Below are 20,074 nucleotides of genomic sequence, written 5' to 3' on the forward strand. Positions count from 1 at the left end.
CAAAACAGTATCTCGAAATGTATTTTTCATAAAGTTAAAAAGATTGATATAATTGAAGGAAAAAAATGTTTATATTTTGTTATAATCTGTGTATTTTCCTGGATACTCAGAAAATATTTCACAGGGATACTTTATTGAAGCTTGGACAATGAAGTAAAGTTGTAACAAGCAATTTGAAGAATAAAGCATATTTAATTGTTGTTTTAAAAAAAAAAGAGAATGGAAATGGGAATGGAATGTGTCTGTTATCCAAAATCTAGCAACATCGTTTAGATTCAGCAAGTAAAAATAACATCAAAAATAGTTGAAATGAAACAAAATTTAATTTTGGACCTTTCAAACCTCAATATTGCCTCATTTGAACAGGGCCAAAAATAAAAATCTAAATGCACAATTAGAAGTAGCAATTCATACAGCCGAAATAATTTAATTTTTGATGGAATCAAACAAAGTTTATTTTGGACACTTTTGACCTCAATATAGACCAATTTAAAAATGGGCCCATTTAATAGCAATACAAGGTTAGAACCCCAAAAACAATAAAGACTTAAAATACTTAAACTACTATTCTGGACAAAGAAAGACTTAAAATAAATCCCATTGAAATTGGTTAAAAATTTGTATTTATTTTCAATTGAAAATTTCTTGCTACTGCTCAACATAGTGCAATTGAAGATCTCTCTTGCTATTGTGCAAGCAGTGCTGTGTAAATGAAGATTCTTTCTTGAAACTTTTCAAATTTTGTGGGAAGAAAAAATATGATGAATCCCCGAAACAATTGATAAATAAAATACTTTTGAAGTGCTTACCCAAAACTCAATCCCAGCCTTCCCTTTCTGGTATGGAACCGTGTACAATTTTAGAGATATATTCACTTGAACGTTAGTTATTAGATATAGGAAGATATGTTATGAGTGCCAATTAGACAACTCTCCATCCAAATAACAATTTATAAAAGTAAACCATTATAGGTCAATGTACGGCCTTCATCACAGAACCTTGGCTCACACCGAACATTATCTGGAAACGTGAACCAGATGCTCCGCAGGGCGCAGCTTTATACGACCGCAGAGGTTGAACCCTGAACGGTTGGGGCAAGTATGGACACAACATTCAAGCTGGATTCAGCTCTTAATTTGGATTGTGATTAAATAGTTGACACAGAATGAATGTGGTTTAATGAACTTAAAATATTTTTTTTGCCTTTGAGCAATTCACTATGCTGTTGAATATTAATCCTCTCAAAAAAATGTTTGAAGAAATTTTCTTTTTATTTATGAAACCTGAAATGAGAAAAATTTAACCCCCTCCCCCTCCTATTCTTTTTCACATCCCCCTTTCCCTTTTTCCAAAACTGATCTCAATTCACAAATTTCTAATGGAGTTTGCAACAATAACTACTCATTTAAATACATCATAACAATATTAAAATGTAAAATAAAGTGCTTGTTATCAATGAATGGTCAAGATTGTTTTAATTTATCAGTTGGCAGTAAAAGTGAATATACATTGTATATTGTATAAAACAATGATTTAAGTTGATTAAACTACTATTCTGGACAAAGAAAGATAACTCCAATTGAAAATTTCTTGCTATTGCAAAATATTGTGCAATTAGATATTTCTTGCTATTGTGCAATACTGTGCAATTGAAAATATTTGCTATTGCACAATACTGTGCAATTGAAGATTTCTTGCTATTGCGCAATACTGAGCAATTGAAAATTTCTTGCTATTGCACAATACTGTGCAATTGTAAATTTCTTGCTATTAATGAATACTGTGCAATTGAAAATTTCTTGCTAATGCACAATACTTATAATAATTTTGGATCCTGATTTGTACCAACTTGAAAACTGGGCCCATAATCAAAAATCTAAGTACATGTTTAGATTCAGCATATCAAAAAAGCCCAAGAATTCAATTTTTGTTAAAATCAAACTTAGTTTAATTTTGGACCCTTTGGACTTTAATGTAGACCAATTTGAAAAAGGGACCAAAAATTTAAAATCTACATACACAGTTAGATTCAGCATATCAAAGAACCCCAATTGTTCAATTTTTGATGAAATCAAACAAAGTTTAATTTTGGACACTTTGGGCCCCTTATTCCTAAACTGTTGGGACCATAACTCCCAAATTCAAACCCCAACCTTCCTTTTATGGTCATAAACCTTGTATTTAAATTTCATAGATTTCTATTTACTTATACTAAAGATATGGTGCGAAAACCAAGAAAATGCTTATTTGGGCCCCTTGTTGGCCCCTAATTCCTTAACTGTTGGGACCTCAACTTCCAAAATCAATACCAACCTTTCTTTTGTGGTCATAAACCTTGTGTTTAAATTTCATTGGTTTCTATTTACTTATACTAAAGTTATTGTGCGAAAACCAAGAAAATGCTTATTTGGGCCTTTTTGGCCCCGAATTCCTAAAATGTTGGGACCAAAACTCCCCAAATCAATCCCAACCTTCCTTTTGTGGTCATAAACCTTGTGTTAAAATTTCATAGATTTTTATTCACTTTTACTAAAGTTAGAGTGCGAAAACAAAGTATTCGGACGAGGACGACAACAACGCAGACTACGACGCTAACGTGATACCAATATACGACCAAATTTTTTTCAATTTTTGCTGTTGTATAAAAATGCTAGTCTTTTGTCAATAATTCCTGAACTTTTGGGGCAATTACTACCAAACTGAATCACAGCCTTCCCTTTGTGATATGAAACCTTGTGGTACAATTTCAGAGAGATCCATACACTTACACACATGTTATTGCCAGGAAACTACAAAAATGCGTTTTTGGTCCTTAATTCCTAAAATCAATCCCAACCTTCCTTTTGTGGAAATTCTCCATGATGAGGTCAATGCCATGTGGACCTTACAAAACCAACATGCATGTACCATACAATTATTTCATATACCAAATTCCTTTAAACTCATTGCTTATTGTATGTGCTACGAAGTTACCTACAAAACTTAACCTTGATCAAAATCCATGAAATGAGGTAAAGCTCAGTTAAACTCTGATTGATAGACATGAAGGTCTTGCAATGATTATATTTACCAATCATAATTGAACTACTTTATTAACACTCATAATAAGTGAGAGAAAAAAAATCACATGTCCAATATTCAGGACTGAGGTACATGTTTACTATCTTCTGAAATATTTAACTGTTCAATAATACAGTAATAAGAATGTACACAAAAGTAGAATCTTCAGTCACTAAATGAGCATTTGATTGTGAAGCCGTAAATTTAACTTTCTTGCAATATTTGCTTAAGGACAACAGAAAGTGTGCAAAATGTCATATAAATTGCATTAACCTGAAATTTACTGACAAATGTATCAAATGCATGCCAGTATCAAAGCACTACAAGCTCCCTAAATCAGTCTCTGTCAAACAACAGTGGCACTAACCTTGATGTGGCAACAAAAGATATGGTAAACAATTCAAGTGCCCACAACACGTTTCTTAAATAAAATTCATTGAGTATACTTGAAACCAATTTTGGGTATTCTTATAAATACAAAACAGAACATAAAAAGATATAAAACAAGTAATATCTCAATTTTCATTTCATTTTATTTCAATATCCGAACTAAAAATCATAGTCAGTAGCAATGACATAGTACTCATATCTTAAATATATGATGATGTAAATAAAACATACATGACTGAGTGTGTACATCTAAATGCGTGTGCTGAGATGCTGAACAACCATAAAACATTTGTACTACATTTTAATTTTGTGTGTTAGGATTGTTTTAACTGTTGCAATGCATTATATTGATATATATATTTTAATCCATCCACACTTTTTTGCACCAATCATAACCGAGATCATCACAATTTATCCTCAATCAGCCGTTTTACAAATAAACATTCATACTATAAATATATTGCCAGTTAACATATTCTATAATAAACAAATAGATATATTCAAACAAATGAACCAAATGTAGTTCATTCTGTTGACCTCTGTGATGCCTGTGTCCAAATAATGTTATAACAGGTTACAATTATTTTTATCAACAATATCATTGACCAACTGAAAATTAGATGTAACTAAGAAACTTAACATTGGTAGGTGAACCATTAAAATAAGGTCATGGTCAGGTGGAACCTGTCAGATAGACATAACCTCCTGGCAATCAGTATAAAGGGGGACTCATTGGGGGGTTCTGATCCCGGATCCCGCTTACTGTTTTGTCAGATTCTCGTATCCCGCTTACACTATGTACCTAAGCAATTCTCATGTTTTTGTCATTTCCCGGATCCCGCTAGACCTCATTTCCCGTTTTCACGACACAATAATTTGACTTTCACCTGTCACGCTTACAAAAAATCGGCAATCCCGCGTCACGCTTAGACCCCAATGAGACCCACTATATATTTATCACATTTTAAATAGCATCACACATATTTTAATGATACAAAAATTACGATATATATCTTAAGATATTTTTTCTTTTACAGTTAATATCTTATGTTTGTGGCTCTATGATATATACGTATATCAATACAATCATTGATTTGTTCGACATATAATTAAAACGTAAAATAAGATGATTAAATATATGTCTCACTGATTCACAGCTAATCTTTCCAATTTCAGATACAAATAATCTATATGTAAAAAATGCATGATTCTATAACATATTCTTAACCATGTTAACTGAATATTCGTATATTCAGCAATTTGGAGGAATGTTTCTATTGATGTGAATGACAAACTTGCACGCAATTTTGTTAGTAGTCCCACCTGCACATGTAAAATTTCATTGGATTTATAAATGAAACAAATCTGTAAATTATTCTAAATTCTGAAAAATAATATTTTCAAAATCATGTGCATCCTCTAAATAAGATTATGAAATCAATCGTTCTACATCTTATCTCCCTTCTTATTTAACCACACTTTATCTGTTATATATGTGTTTTTGTGAGAATATTAGAGGATCTGAGAGATTATGTAGAATAATGGAAATTTTTCTTTTAAACAAATCAGTTGCATATACAGTCAGAACTGCCTTAAAAGTCACCTTGATAAAGCAGTCCCTACCTCTTACAACCACTTTCAGGTTGGCCTATATGTTTTTTCTCTAATCTAACTCTTTTCATTAGCAGTCACCTGTCTAGTGAACATGGACAGCTGTCACCTAATACTTTCATTTCAACTTTTAAATTTTTTACCTCTTAATGTTTTAAACTACCAACAATAATCACTAGAAAAATATTACATATAAAAAAGAAGATGTGGTATGATTGCCAATGAGACAACTGTCCACAAGAGACAGAAATGACAGACATCAACAACTATAGGTTACCGTATGGCCTTCAACAATGAGCAAAGCCCATACCGCATTGTCAGCTATAAAAGGCCCCGACATGTTTGGTATCCTGAAATTAGCAAAAATTACAAAATAAACTTGTCAATCAAATACATAACAAATCTCAATATTTACTCTACACCTCAATACTCAGTAACAAGCAAGCCCTATAAACTTAAAATCAATAACACTTATAATAAGAGGAGGACCAAATTATGTTTCTCCAGATGTTTTCCGATATCATATAGTATTAAGGTAATTCACCATCTTTTGAATAGTAAATAGTTGCTTGATCCACTTCTGCAACTTCACATTTGCATAATAGCATGCTTAAACCGTTCTCAATATGTCTGCAATCAATTACGTTTTTTGGCAACTAATAAAAGACCTTGGTACCTTGACCAATTAAGTCACAAATAATGTAAACATAACTTGACTACTCCAAATCCACTTTGATAGTGGTCTCAGGCTGTGTATTCACAGTAAAAGATCTAAATCTCAGTCAGCAATATTTTGTCTCAATCAAACAAATAAAACAATTGCTACAAGGTTGTAATATAGATTATGTATTACAAAAAAAGAGGGGTGTATGCCTTCAAAAATAGATTTCTAAATCAGACTATTGACAATTAATTAATAATAATTCTGCAAATTGTTTTCATTGTATTACCATCAATCACCGAATGTTTGACATTTTTCAACAATATGTATACATATATAGTAAATATATGTCAGTTTCAGTTACATGTTCAAGGTCATTTAAAAATGAAGCTTACTTTTCACATATAATTGCCTGAATGTTGTGGGACTGTCCCAATTATTATTTATTCAAAGGCACATGTATGCACTAGATAAATATGATAGAAGAATGTCGAAAGAATTGTTTTGGAATTGTATAATAATGTGTAATGTGTATATTTACATTTTTTTTATTATGAAAAGGTCATTTTATTACCTTCCAAATATTATAATAAATCAAAGGTCATTTTATTACCTTCCAAATATTATAATAAATCATTGTCACTTATCTACACATATTATGCATGGAATCAAATGAGTAACATCAAACATGTCAAATGAGTAACAGTTTTAAATAATAATTAAATTTGGGGATTAATAAAGTGAGAAAAATAAGTGCAAGTCTGGCAATACAAAGAATACTGACATTTACAAGACATAGGACAAAATAAGACCTATGAAGTACAAGCTAGCAGTATTAGGATGTCATTTTTTTTTTAAATGACACATTCTACATTTTTTTTTTATGCCAGCTATTATATAGACAACCATAATAAGGAAAATAAAAATATGAATTGAGTGTATTCGAAGCACTTGTCTGTACTTGCTTTCATCTGAAATGATCCAACCCAAACCTTTAAAAGCCAAGTGTGTATAACTTGAACATGTAAGCAGCTGTAGACCAAAAGATACCAAAAAAGAATAGCCTAATTTATCTACAGACACAGTAACAAATACCAAATTTGATAGACAGGAGCTCTGTCCACCTAGGCTTTTTACTTGTGCTATAAATAAAAGCTGTATTTGACAGATGGGTTTCACTTGAAGGAAATTTAACATTTTGCAAAGGCCTATTTTACCACAGTTATGAGCTTTAAACATAGGTCTAATTTGATTGATTTGTATTTATCAAGTTTTATTAACAGACTTAAGTAATGTTTCATGGCATATTTTGATAGAAATAGTCTTTACATGGGTAGATTTCAGACACTGATCATCAATTTCATAGCAATATATATAATACATTCAAAATACACAATTATGATCATTGATGATTTTCTGTTACAAGATCCTCTGTATGACAGTGACTTCCCCCTGACGTGGAAGAATTGTCACTATTATCCACATGATTTGTTTCTATGGAAGTCCTTTTCTTCACTTTTTTAGGAACATAGTCTGTAATTATTACTGTAACATTATTCACTGTAACAGAGATTTTCTCTTCAGATCTTTCTTGTTTATCTGCCTTCTTCACCTTTGGTATTCTGAAAAGACAAAAAAAGATAAAACAGTCACTAAAAAAAAATGATCGAGGATTTCATTACAATTTTACCTAACAACAAGCCTTGAATATATAGTATAGACTTTACAATTGCCAATAATTATTATTATCATAATCACTCATTTTGATTGGATAACCTCATTTTTATGGCATCGATTCACAAGCATTGTCTGTGCTTGCTACATGCAAGCGCAGACAACACACTACAGTTTTAATTGTATGATTTTATTTTATTTCTGTCAGTTTCATTAAGATGGAGATAACAAAATTATATTCTAAGCTCAGACCGCATCAATTGGTGATTTGATAGTCGCAACTACCCATTTTCTGGCTCTGCTGACTTGTTGCCAGTCAACTTAATTTGTGACCATCAACTCACCAATTGATGCTATAGAAGCTAAAAATACAATACAGTCATCTCCTAAATGTCCAACAATATATAACAACTATTGTCCACATTAAGATATGGACAGAATACAATGAATATCAGCAAACACACTATGAACTATATAAAAGTATACAATTTTAGGATGATAACCATTTAATCTTTACAAACATAAAGTGTACAAAATTTATTCATTTAATTGTCATGAAGAAATAATTTTAATCAATGGAAAGACTTTAGTGATGATATGCAATTATTAAAAGATCATTTTATCTCCTCATAGTTCTTATAGAGAAAAAAATTCATATTGGGCTTGCTTTTTATTTCATAGGAATTAATTATACAATTCAAGGTTATTAACATACATTGTAGTAGCATTTTTTTATGTAACCATTTTCTTTAAGTGACATGTTTATGCCCAATTAACACCTTTGATGATTATTAATCTATTGATCATTAGATCTTGGTTTTGTGACTACCTAATATAATGACTTTGCAATTTCCTTCAATCATAGCCCTCCTTAAGAGCTAGGTATAACAAAAATTTATTTTAGTAAAATAAAGGGTTAACCACAGACTGTAATTTTATGTAAACTGCAAAAAAAAAGACCTGAGTATTTTTAAAATAGTACAATGTAGAAAGATTTAAAAAAAAAAACATCTTTTGCTGTTGATGCCATATTTTGTGTTAATCATGTAAATTATAACCACAGGCTAAACCCAACTGCTGATGACAACCTGAGAATGTGGGATCACTATATCTTCCTACAGTAAAAAGATGAACTAATCTAAGTGATGTCCATTTTAAAATGTCAAGACAGACAAAATAATAGTAGTGACAAACAGAAGAACACAAAAAGTTAAAATATACTCCTTGTTCGTGAAAGTTTTGGATGTTAGTTTTTTTTAACAGAACTTTTCTCACTCATAAGTTACAACTTTCTGTGTTCATTCAATCACTACAAAGAACTAAAACTATTTTATATATCTTTCTGCACAACACTAAAAAGCTTGTAGGTCTATTTAAGTCTAGAAATAGCCTTTGTTAGTCCTTTATTTCATATAATAGTTTTCTTTTCAAAGCAAGACCATAGAGCTTTTTCTCTTTCCATAAACACAGTTTCTATAATGGTGAAATATTAATATATCAGTTTTGGATGTTAGAATTTTTTGTTACATCTTTTTCTCACTCTAAAAATACAATGTTCCATGCTCATGCCGTCACTTCAAGATCTAAAACTATTTCATATATCTTTCTACACAACACTATAACAGCTTGTAGGTTTATTATACTTTCTACACACCACTGTAATAGCTTGTAGGTCTATTAAGGTTTAGAAATTGCCTTTGTCATTCCTTTATTTTATTAGTTTTCTTTTAAAAACAAGACCATAGAGGTTTTTTTTCTCTTTCCATAAAAGCAGTTCTTTAATGGTGAAACACAACTATATCAATAACTTCTTAATGTCTACAAATTTAATTATAATATCATATTTTTTAGCATAAATCTTTACCTTCTTTTAATAAAGGAGATTATATCTAACTTATACAGAGATCTGACTCCCTATTAGAACACCAAGAAGCAGGCCACCCAAGCAATTTCAATCTCTACTTTTAACCCAAGATCAAAAGATTCTGCTACTGGTGAATATGTATGGAAGGTTTGCAGCTATAATGACAACTCTGTTAACGACGATTGTTGCTCATGTGTTTAAAATGTAATAAAATTTCAAATCATAAATGAAGTAGTATAAATCAAATAGAATGGTTGACATTTGTGATCATGATGCTTCATAACATAAATGATATTAATGTGTTCCGTCAAATCTAACAGGTGTCACTATCAACACATTTTCCCCTTTCTATCAGTAGTGTTATAATCGTTAACTTATATATATATTATATCTAATTATAAGGAAAATATATTGATAAAATATGACTAAGTATCTATTTTTTTTTCTTTATTTGGTTTATTTATTTCGTTTTACCTGCCTAGTTATTTAATTATAAGCAAAACATGATAAATCTCTAACCATTGATAAATGGGCATCAGCGTTTTTGTTATAATTTTTGTCTATCATACTGATTCATTCATTGTTAAGGGAATTTGATGCATGCTTTCCTGTGCAGTTTTATTCATTAATTCTATTTTTTTGTGCACTGTCTCAATGTGAATTTGTCAATCATGAACTAGTTTTCACAGCTGATCATTACTAATTGTTAAAATTAAAACTATAAGGATTAATACAAATGCATGTGTTGGCTATTTTTAGGTATATTTTACATACTGAATTAAGTAAACCATTTCCACAAGAACAGATTGATATCTTGACAAATAATCTTATAGCCTGCTGAAAATATGATCTTTATTTGTACTGTGTGAAGGTTTATGTTTATTATCGGATGAATGAATGAAGGAATGGACGCACAGACCAGAAAACATAATGCCCATAAATGGGGCATAAAAAGAATGAAGACACCTAGGGCCATTCAGATATTAAATACTAAAATACCTTTAAGTTTGCAACATTTCCTACATGGGACAAATTTTCTTGAGCAAGAATTCAACAACCCTGTCCCATAGAGAATACATGTCATGTTTGCTTATAAGGATCTTTCATAATTTACCATTCACAAGTAATAATTTTGAAAACCCTATTTTTTAGTCCGAAATTAGACAATAATCAACAGAAATAAAAACAAATGGAGAATGCCTGTGTAGGTCACAGATACCCCCCCCCCCCCAACACACACTATAAATGAGTCAACTTCCACACACTGATACAGGATTCAGGTTGTTAATACACTTTGTAATTAAAAGCATTGTGTATAAGTTTCATAACATTTGGTTAAGGCAAACTAAAATTAGTAAAACGGAAACCTAAAATCAGCATTTTTTATGTTTATAAAGGGCATAACATATGAATGGTAAAAGTGACACCATCCCATTTGGAGCTTGACCTGTGTTTTGAGGTTATAAGCATTATGTTTTATAACATTTGGTTGAGGCAAACTAAAGAAAGAGAAAGGAAACTATTTTTTGGGACAATTACAATGAACAAGGGTAACACTAATATATAATTAACACCCCCTCCGCTACAGCAGGGACATAATACTTTTTTTTACAAAGCAAAAGCTGAAAATTCGAAACTCAAGGTTTTATTGATCCTTTTCAGTTTCTTATAGATGCCTAATAAAATAAATTTTGTAGTATAGTTAAAATTTCATATTTAACTTGAAAATGACCACTGCTTTAGAATATTGTAAAATGTACTATGCCCTCTTACCACATCACACCAATCTCTGCCTCAAAAGATCAAGAGTCACTTTACAAACTAAGTTAAATTATTCTAATTTCCAGATGTCCTATTTAGCAATACAATTATAATACATAAAAAACAACCATCAAGCAGTGAACTGTGGTGACAATGTCAATATGTTTGTCAAAAGTTACATAAATATACATCAATTGTTTAACAGCAACATACAAATAGTGAACACAAATGACTCAATCAATTATGTTAACAATGTTCTAACCATACAGGTGTCCAATAGTACCTACATGCTCAAATGCAGGTTATGATTAATACAATACCGAATATCATATGCATCTCTATTATCATTATGCACATGTAACTTTCAAAATATATGCTGATTACAGGTGCAAATAATGTTGAAATAGGCTCTGACAGAAATAATACAGTAGATTGTCTAACTTCAGTATTCATTGACATTTGAGAAGTAGTATCATGTCAAACTATAAAAACATTTTGTACTCTACATTTTTAATTGAATTTGTTTATAGAAGTCATTTGGTGTTGTTCTTTTTAATCATTGTTAATCGAAAAGAATAAAATGAGAATAAATTCATAATCTGAAATTAAAGGTAAAATATGCAGCAGAAAATGCATATATTCACTACTAGAAACTTCGGAGTATAAAGTTAACCTCACGCAGAAATAAGAACAAGAGTGCACACACTGAAATGTCTCGCCTTCTATACTAATCATTGATATTATGTTGATAGTCCTAAGTATAAAGCTAAGCTTTAATACAACTGTCACATAAACTTAACATTAACCAAGATAACTAAACAAAGACCAATGAACCTTGAAAATGAGGTCAAGGTCAGATGAACCATGCCAGGCAGACATGTACAGCTAACAATGCTTCTATACAACATATATAGTTGACCTATTACTTATAAGTTATAGTTTAAGAAAAATAGACCAAAACACAGAAACTTAACACTGTGCAATGAACCGTAAAAATGAGGTCACGGTCAAATAAAACCTGCGCGACTGACATAAAGATCATAAAATATTTCCATACACCAAATATAGATGACCTATGGCATATAGTATTAGATAAAAAGACCAAAACTCAAAAACTTAACTTTGACCACTGAACCATGAAAATGAGGTCAAGGTCACATGACATCTGCCCGCTAGATAGGTACACCTTACAATCATTCCATACAACAAATATAGTAGACCTATTGCATATAGTATGAGAAAAACAGACCAAAACACAAAAATTTAACTATAACCACTGAACCATGAAAATGAGGTCAAGGTCAGATGACACCTGCCAGTTGGACATGTACACCTTACAGTCCTTCCATAAACTGAATATACTAGCCCTATTGCTTGTTGTTTCTGAGATATGGACTTGACCACCAAAACTTAACCTTGTTCACTGATCCATGAAATGAGGTCGAGGTCAAGTGAAAACTGTCTGACAGACATGAGGACCTTTCAAATATAGTTATCCTATTACTTATAATAAGAGAGAATTCAACATTACAAAAAATCTTAAACTTTTTTTTCAAGTGGTCACTGAACCATGAAAATGAGGTCAAGGACATTGGACATGTGACTGACGGAAACTTCGTAACATGAGGTATCTATATACAAAGTATGAAGCATCCAGGTCTTCCACCTTCTAAAATATAAAGCTTTTAAGAAGTTAGCTAACACCGCTGCCGCCGCCGTAGCCGCCGCCGGATCACTGTCCCTATGTCGAGCTTTCTGCAACAAAAGTTGCAGGCTCGACAATAAGCTATTTATCTGATTTCATAGACGGAATGATAGTTGTGAGTTTGTGACTACATGAAAAGTTTGACAAAATTGTCCTGTTTGTAACAAAGATAAAATGTTCTTATTGTTATTTACATTGTACATTGTTTTAAGTCAATATTTCTGAATATGTCCTTATCAATAAAAAAAATAAATTTTGTGAAGCCTACAGTTCATCAACATTTTTTACCTGAAAATTATTGAAATCTTCTACCTAAAGTCTTAACTGTTGGTTTCAGCCTAATCTGCTTTAACCTAGTCATGGTGGAAAATTTCAACAATAACTCATCTATCAACTAGACTATTTTTTTCTTATTTTAAGTACAGGAAATAAAAATCAAGCAAAAAACAACAACAAAAATAAACCCCAAAAAACAACTAGACAAACATATTGATTTCAATAAAATTAATGATTAGTAACAATTACATTACTGAAAAATGTAAATGTCTATTTAAGGTCAGCAATAAAACAATAGAATTACACCTTAATTTGCAAAATAATTTATTACATATTCATTTTTAATGTAATTTTCTGGTTTTAATATTTAACCTATGATGCCTTTCAATTTATTCTAGTCAATAACCATAAAATACTACATTTTTTTAAGTAGCTTGGTAACGTTGGAATTCGGTGGGTATTACATGATTTCAATGAGGTATCTCAAAACCTAAAGCTGAAAACCTCTGCATTCTCTTTTTGACTCAGCTATGGTCAAAACTGACCATTGGTGATAAAAAGCTGCTTCATCCTTCCTTTAATAGAATTATAAATCACTACGATTTCTCAGTCACAAAAGAGAAATTTTTAATTGCCAATTCTCAAACTTAAATTAATAAATTTATAGACATGATAGACAAAGATTGACACATTTATTGCAATAGAAAAACCTTCTTTTATCATGTTTATACACTTCCTAATTTTAACTTGTAAAAACCTGTCCATCTGCCAAATTATATACATGAAATGTTTGTCAAACTTTATATGCTATTACCTTAACTTACATAATTGATATGGAACTAGACTGATTAGAAGTAGGCTAGAATCAGAAATTGCTTTTTTTCAGGAATTTTCAATGATCATATTTTCATAGATACATGTAACCTGGTAACTGAACATTCACAAATATATTGCATTCATTTATCATTGTGATTTCAGTAAAATTTGTATACATATAGTACAAATGTAGTACAGCTATTTGTATTTGATATCAAAATGTTAAGTTTTTATCATTGCAATCCTCACCAAGTTGCATAATTCAACATAAAAAAACGAATTTACAGTATAACATGATAAACATTGTTATCCTGAAATCATTACATACATTATTTAAATATTTTTGTGGGTGATAATAATTTCATTACTAATTTTCATTTTCTCTGTGAATTGTAATTTATTTTAACCAAAATTAAATGAATGCATCACATATAAATTTCCCCTTCTTTTTTTAACATGCAATTAACATATAACATTTGTAGAACATGGAGTAACAAACATGTAAATGAGCTGTTTCTGGTCCCTGTACCATGTAAAATAACACATTTCTTCTGTTTTTAGGTGAAAATGATTCATGTTAAGATTGGCCATGAAACATGCAGGATCATGGTTTGATTAAATTGTGTTAATCACATAATGACTAATTTTAATTCTTTTCCTGGTCCAATCTTCGAGGAGAAACTCAAGGAAGTTAGCCTTGATGTACTTTAACATTTTAGAGACAAATCTTAGACAATTTTTATTGGAGATGTTTTTGTTACACTATTTAAATGTCAATACTTGATGTATACGATTTCCTGTATTTTCAATCAAATGGTAAATCATTTTTGATTAAATATATATCATGACAAAGACTGTGTCCTTTAAAAAATTATATTGTGACCTCAATTTCTCTTATGTCAAGGTCACAAAATGAAATGTGATTCATTACTAACTGATTTCATTTCTTTTCATTCAAGCTATACCTATGTTTTATCTCTCTAAAATATGAGACGTACAATTATGTGAACCTTATAATATCAAAAACTTTTACAGATTTTACAACTTAAAGAGGTCGTACCAGTATACCTTCTGGAATGCACTTTGTTACTACCTAAAACTAACATTTATCTAACAGACGTTTGTGTAGTTCTATGAACCAGTTTAGAGGCATATACACAAATTGTTTGCCACTTTCCTGCATCCTCCTGCCAAGAAGAATATAGAAGGAAGATTTGAAATTTTATATTAAATTAAATAATTTTTTCTTGTTATCAAAATCAGAGAAAAAACAAAGGTCAACATATGCATTCACTAGTAATTCTCTTAATATTGTCATGCAAAACGGAACCTTGACTTTATTTTCGCCACTACCTTATCTGATTCTATTCAATAAGTCAGTGGAAAATAGATTCAGACATCTCAAAGACACAAACTATTTTTCCTAAATGTCTTATAAGCTAGAAAAATAAGACTTCTACGTTTGGAGATGAAATATAGCATACTATCTGTGTTATTGGAAGGTAGCTATAAAAACATACTGATCAGTGGCGGACCAAGAACTTTTTGTAAGGGGGACCCACTGACAGACCTAGGGGGGAGGGGGGGGGTGCTGGGGGCACTCCAGTCACCCTTCAGCGATTCCCTATATGATCAATAAATTTTTCTTACAAAAGGGGGGCCTGAAATCCCCCCCCCCTGGATCCGCCTATGCCCATATTTTATTTTGGCCAGAAAGAATAGTTGATAGACTTGGTGATGATACTTGGTATTAAAATAAACAAACCTGTTAACTTTCTTTGGCTTTTTCTCTGGCTTAGCATGCTTTTCATGTTTAAGATTGTGTTTTTCAGGTTTTTCTTTTTTTTCATGCTTGATATTTTCTGGCAGAATTTGTTTTTCAGGTTTTCCCTGTTTTAAAATTTCTGGAAGCTGCTTTTCCTTCTCTTGTTTTATGTTTTCAGGGAGTTGTTTTTCTTTTTCTCTTTTAACTTTTTCAGGTATTTGTTTTTCCTTTTCCCGTTTGACATTTTCATGGAGTTGTTTTTCCTTCTCCCGTTTGACAATTTCAGGGAGTTGTTTTTCTTGCTTGAGACTTTCAGGCAGTTGTACTTCAGGTATATCAAGAGAGTGATCTAAACTGTTGTCATTACTTATTGGATCTTCAAAAAAATGAGAGTTTAATCCTTGATTACTATTGTCACTGAATTCAAAATCACTGTTGAACTCTAATCCTGTAGAACTTCTTTCTCTCTTACAGGGTGGGGCAGCTACTGGAACAAACTGCTGGGCTGCCTGCTGGGCCACAAGTTGTGAATTTAAACGAGGTTTTCTAAAAAATAAAACAAATCCAAAACAAATTATTTACTACTTTTAACCTTCTGTTTATATATGTATGTACATATGGAAGTCATATTCTTAAATCATATATACATATCATGATATAAAAGTTAAACTAAACTAGATATCATTGAGATGGGAGCCATCTCTGTGGGCCCCACTGTGAATAATGCGCATTAAAAAATTGTATCTTTACCATAGGACATGGGTTTGTCAACTGAAATCAAAGTTTTTGACCTTGACCTTTGACCTAGGAAGTTCAAGTATAAACTTTGAAATGATAACGGTTTTCAAGATATAGAGCGGACACGATCTTTACCATAGGACATGGGGTTGTCAACAGAAACCAAAGTTTTTGACCTTTAACTTTGCCCTAGGCAGTCGTTCATAAATTATGACACACCCTCTGGTGTTGGTTCATATACATGTCAAGTATAAACTTTGAAATCATAACGGTTCTCAAGATATAGAGCGGACACGATCTTCACCACAGGACACAGGGTTGTCAACTGAAACCAAAGTTTTTTTACCTTGACCTTTCACGTATAAAGTATGAAATCATAATGGTTCTCTAGATATGGAGCGGACACAAAGTTAAAGTGTTACGGACGGACGGACGAACGGACAGACTGATCACTATAGGGCGACCCGCCTTTGACCTAGGAAGTTGTACATACATCATGACACGCCCTCTGGTGGTGGTTAATAAACATGTAAAGTATAAAGTATGAAATCATAAAGGTTCTCTAGATTCGGACGGACAGACTGATCACTATAGGGCGACCCGCCTAAAGGCGGGGGCCTAATAAAATTTATGGAGAATTAATTTTTATACTTTTCAAATATTAACACGAAAGCAATAATCTTTATAAATATAAATTATATATAACAATTTTGCTTCTCACAATAAAGAGTCCAAACAAGCACTTACAGCAATTTTTTTTTTGGCATGCAATATATGAAACTTGAGTTGGATGTTAATAATTAAACAGAAAATTGGTTCCTGTACTAATATTGTGCATGAATATCTCTTCACCTCAAATTTGCCATGATGTTTGTAGATTTAACCTATGAACTATGACTATAATAAACATGAGTTGGATAAAGTCTGTTTTTGGTTGTATGCTAATTCATTTATTTATGGCCTGGAAAATTCAAAAGTTGTATTTTTTCTGAAGTTAATGAGCCAAAATAAAGAATGACATAAAAAATTTGACAAAAGTCAAACCACAAACATAAAGATCAACATGATTACAAACTGTTGACTCTCGAAAGAATGCTCTTTGATGACAATGTCAAATTGACTTAGTTTTAACTGTTAGCCAATCAAACAACAAAAAAATATTTACCAATCATTGATTATGTAATCAATAATTTGGATTTATAATTAATATTTTATTGTACATCTATCCATACGATATTTGTGTATATTATATCAGCACCTCATCCCTACAATGAGTATAATGCTTCCATGGTCCTATATTGCCCCTGGCATAAAAAGTTGAAAAAAAAGATGTGGTATGCCTGCCAATGAGACAGCTCTCAAATAAAGATTAAATGACACAGAAATTAACAACTATAGGTCAACATATAGCCTCCAAAAATGAGCAAAACCCATACCTCATAGTCAGCTATAAAAGGCCTAGAAATGACAAATGTAAAACAATATAACCGACCGTGCGAGGGCTTTATAGCCAGTCAAGGTCGTTAAACACTTCTTTTTGTTGATGTAAAACAATTCAATTTACAACACCTGAAATTCATAAGTTTATAGAGGTCAGAAAATGCCTCAATACTTTTTCATGGCTTGGGTAAAGTCTTTTAATTAGATTGATTGATTTTTTTCAACATGAATATATATATATACATTTTGTACATGTGTCAATCTTGGTGTTTTTTCCCTGATTTCATGATCTTTCTACATAAATGAACACCTTTTTTTTCTAGTATCAACATATTCAATGAGCCAAAATTGTAAACATGCAATTTTTTCTAAAATAAGTGCAAATCCCATTTTAATAACTTGACCATAAATTAATTTAATGGTTTAAGACCCCTTTAAAAAGTTGCAAAACTGGGAGGTAATACCCATTTAAACAATTCTGGACAAGTAACAGGATAGACAGACAAAAGAAAGATCGCATGGACAAACCACCCCAGGGAAACAGTGATTCCTATATACCACCCAACAAACAAAAATTGTTGTGGGTGTTATAAAGAGAACCTTTTGCTTTTAACAACACAATTAACATACACTGACACAAGTCATGTCCTGAAAGTAGTTTATTATTAAATTACACATACACATACATGTACCTGAACATGTTGTCTGGCACGGGACTGTATCACCCATGAGTGAGTTCCACTCGGCGAACTATCAATTACCACAAGAGAAACCTCAGTGTAACCACAGAGGGTATAGGAGGTGATTATAAAGGTAAAACAAACTTTACCACCATACAAATTATCTTCACCACTTCCTTACCTTGTTATTTAAGTACCCTTGATGGCACATTTACAAGCCACTGATTATGTATACTTATTTAAATAAGGTTTCCGGTTTTTATTTCTGTTTAGTATTATACTACCTTATAAATAAATTGATGGTATATTCACCCTATCATTAATTAAATAACCCGTAAGATGTCCATTCAAACATCACTCCTTTCTCCCCCTTGAAGTATCAGCATAACTTACCAGTAATAAGTATCAACTTTAATATAAACATAAACTATTATAATATTTTACAGTCAATGGGTATTTTTTATTCATTCAAAATCTGCACTCCCTCATGACATGTAACATAGGTACAGAAACTGTACAGTATAAACCAAAGGTTAGCTCAGTCTTTGGCAATAAATCTAGACAACTGTAGAAACATAATGCCATAATTATTATTTTTTACAGGTCAATAGTTTTAGTACACATGCCATGGTATAGTACTCTTGCACTTAACATTTGAGCAATTCCATTACTTTTATCTTCCAAAAAATGGTAAGAAATTATAGCTTGTAAAAACAATAATATAAATTTATATTTTTCTCTATTCAAATGAAAAATAACTGATATGGGGTGGATATAAATCATTGTATAAAGTAAATACATGTACTGAGAAATACAAAGGAATATCCACTTCATGCAAGAAATAATTCAATTTCCTATTTTCTACGTAATAAAATTCCTATACCAAGTCAGAATTTATGATGATCATGAGGTTGATGTGTTTATGAGCTTGTTATTTTACCATTTCATAGACTTTCCCATTTGAGGTTGATATTTTTCCATGGAGGTCGATATTTTTTGTTATCCTTCTTTTTTTTTGACAGGTGTTCAACAACATGTACATATCTGAAAGACTTAGTCCTAATTACCATGATTACACTTGAGTTACATGTACATGTGTATGTCATAATGTGTACAAAAGACAATTAACATATAAACACTGAACAGTACATGCACAACATCAAAACTGAGTTTTAGGGGTTTTAATGTCTCAAACTGAATGAAAATTAGAAAAGCTAATTAGCGAACTAAATATTTGTAAAAAAAATCTATTAATAGAAAAAAAGAAGACGAAAGTTAATTGGGGACCTCAATGTGGACCAATTTGATAAGCAGACCAAAAAAATCTAAAATCTAAATACACAATTGATATATCATATTCAAAGAACAACATATAATATTTCTGATAAAAAATTAAACAAAATATCATTTTGGACCCTTTGGCTTTGGACCTTCCTGCAAACCAATTTGAAAATGGGGCCCAAAGTTAAAACTCTTAATACACAGTTAAATTCAGCAAATTAAAGAACACCAATTCAAGAATTCAAGACTTTGAATTAAGCGCCATTGAATTTTTTTAAGAAACAAGCAATTTTTAAAAAGTTTAAGCAGTCATGGGAATTACTGGTCTAGGGGTTTCATTATCTTTCATGTT

General features: G+C 31.2%; 1 protein-coding gene across 2 annotated transcripts in view; it reads right to left on the minus strand.

The window, feature by feature from the left end:
• Window positions 1–3,575: 3,575 nt before the first annotated feature.
• LOC139493937 (RING1 and YY1-binding protein B-like) overlaps window positions 3,576–20,074 on the minus strand; it is a 36,750-nt gene continuing 20,251 nt past the window's right edge. The window contains exons 3-5 of one of the 2 annotated variants that reach the window (XR_011657103.1): window positions 15,584–16,129; window positions 6,336–7,344; window positions 3,576–6,296 (exon numbers count right to left, since the gene is read on the minus strand). Coding sequence is in view for 1 of the 2 variants with exons in the window: in XM_071282112.1 (XP_071138213.1) it covers window positions 7,125–7,344; window positions 15,584–16,129 (766 nt within the window). In the remaining variant the exon portion in view is untranslated. Of the gene's footprint in view, window positions 7,345–15,583; window positions 16,130–20,074 lie in introns of both variants that reach the window. The other variant, XM_071282112.1, reaches the window with a different exon arrangement.

The sequence above is a fragment of the Mytilus edulis genome, chromosome 1, assembly GCF_963676685.1.
Source record: "Mytilus edulis chromosome 1, xbMytEdul2.2, whole genome shotgun sequence".
Classification (NCBI taxonomy): domain Eukaryota; kingdom Metazoa; phylum Mollusca; class Bivalvia; order Mytilida; family Mytilidae; genus Mytilus; species Mytilus edulis.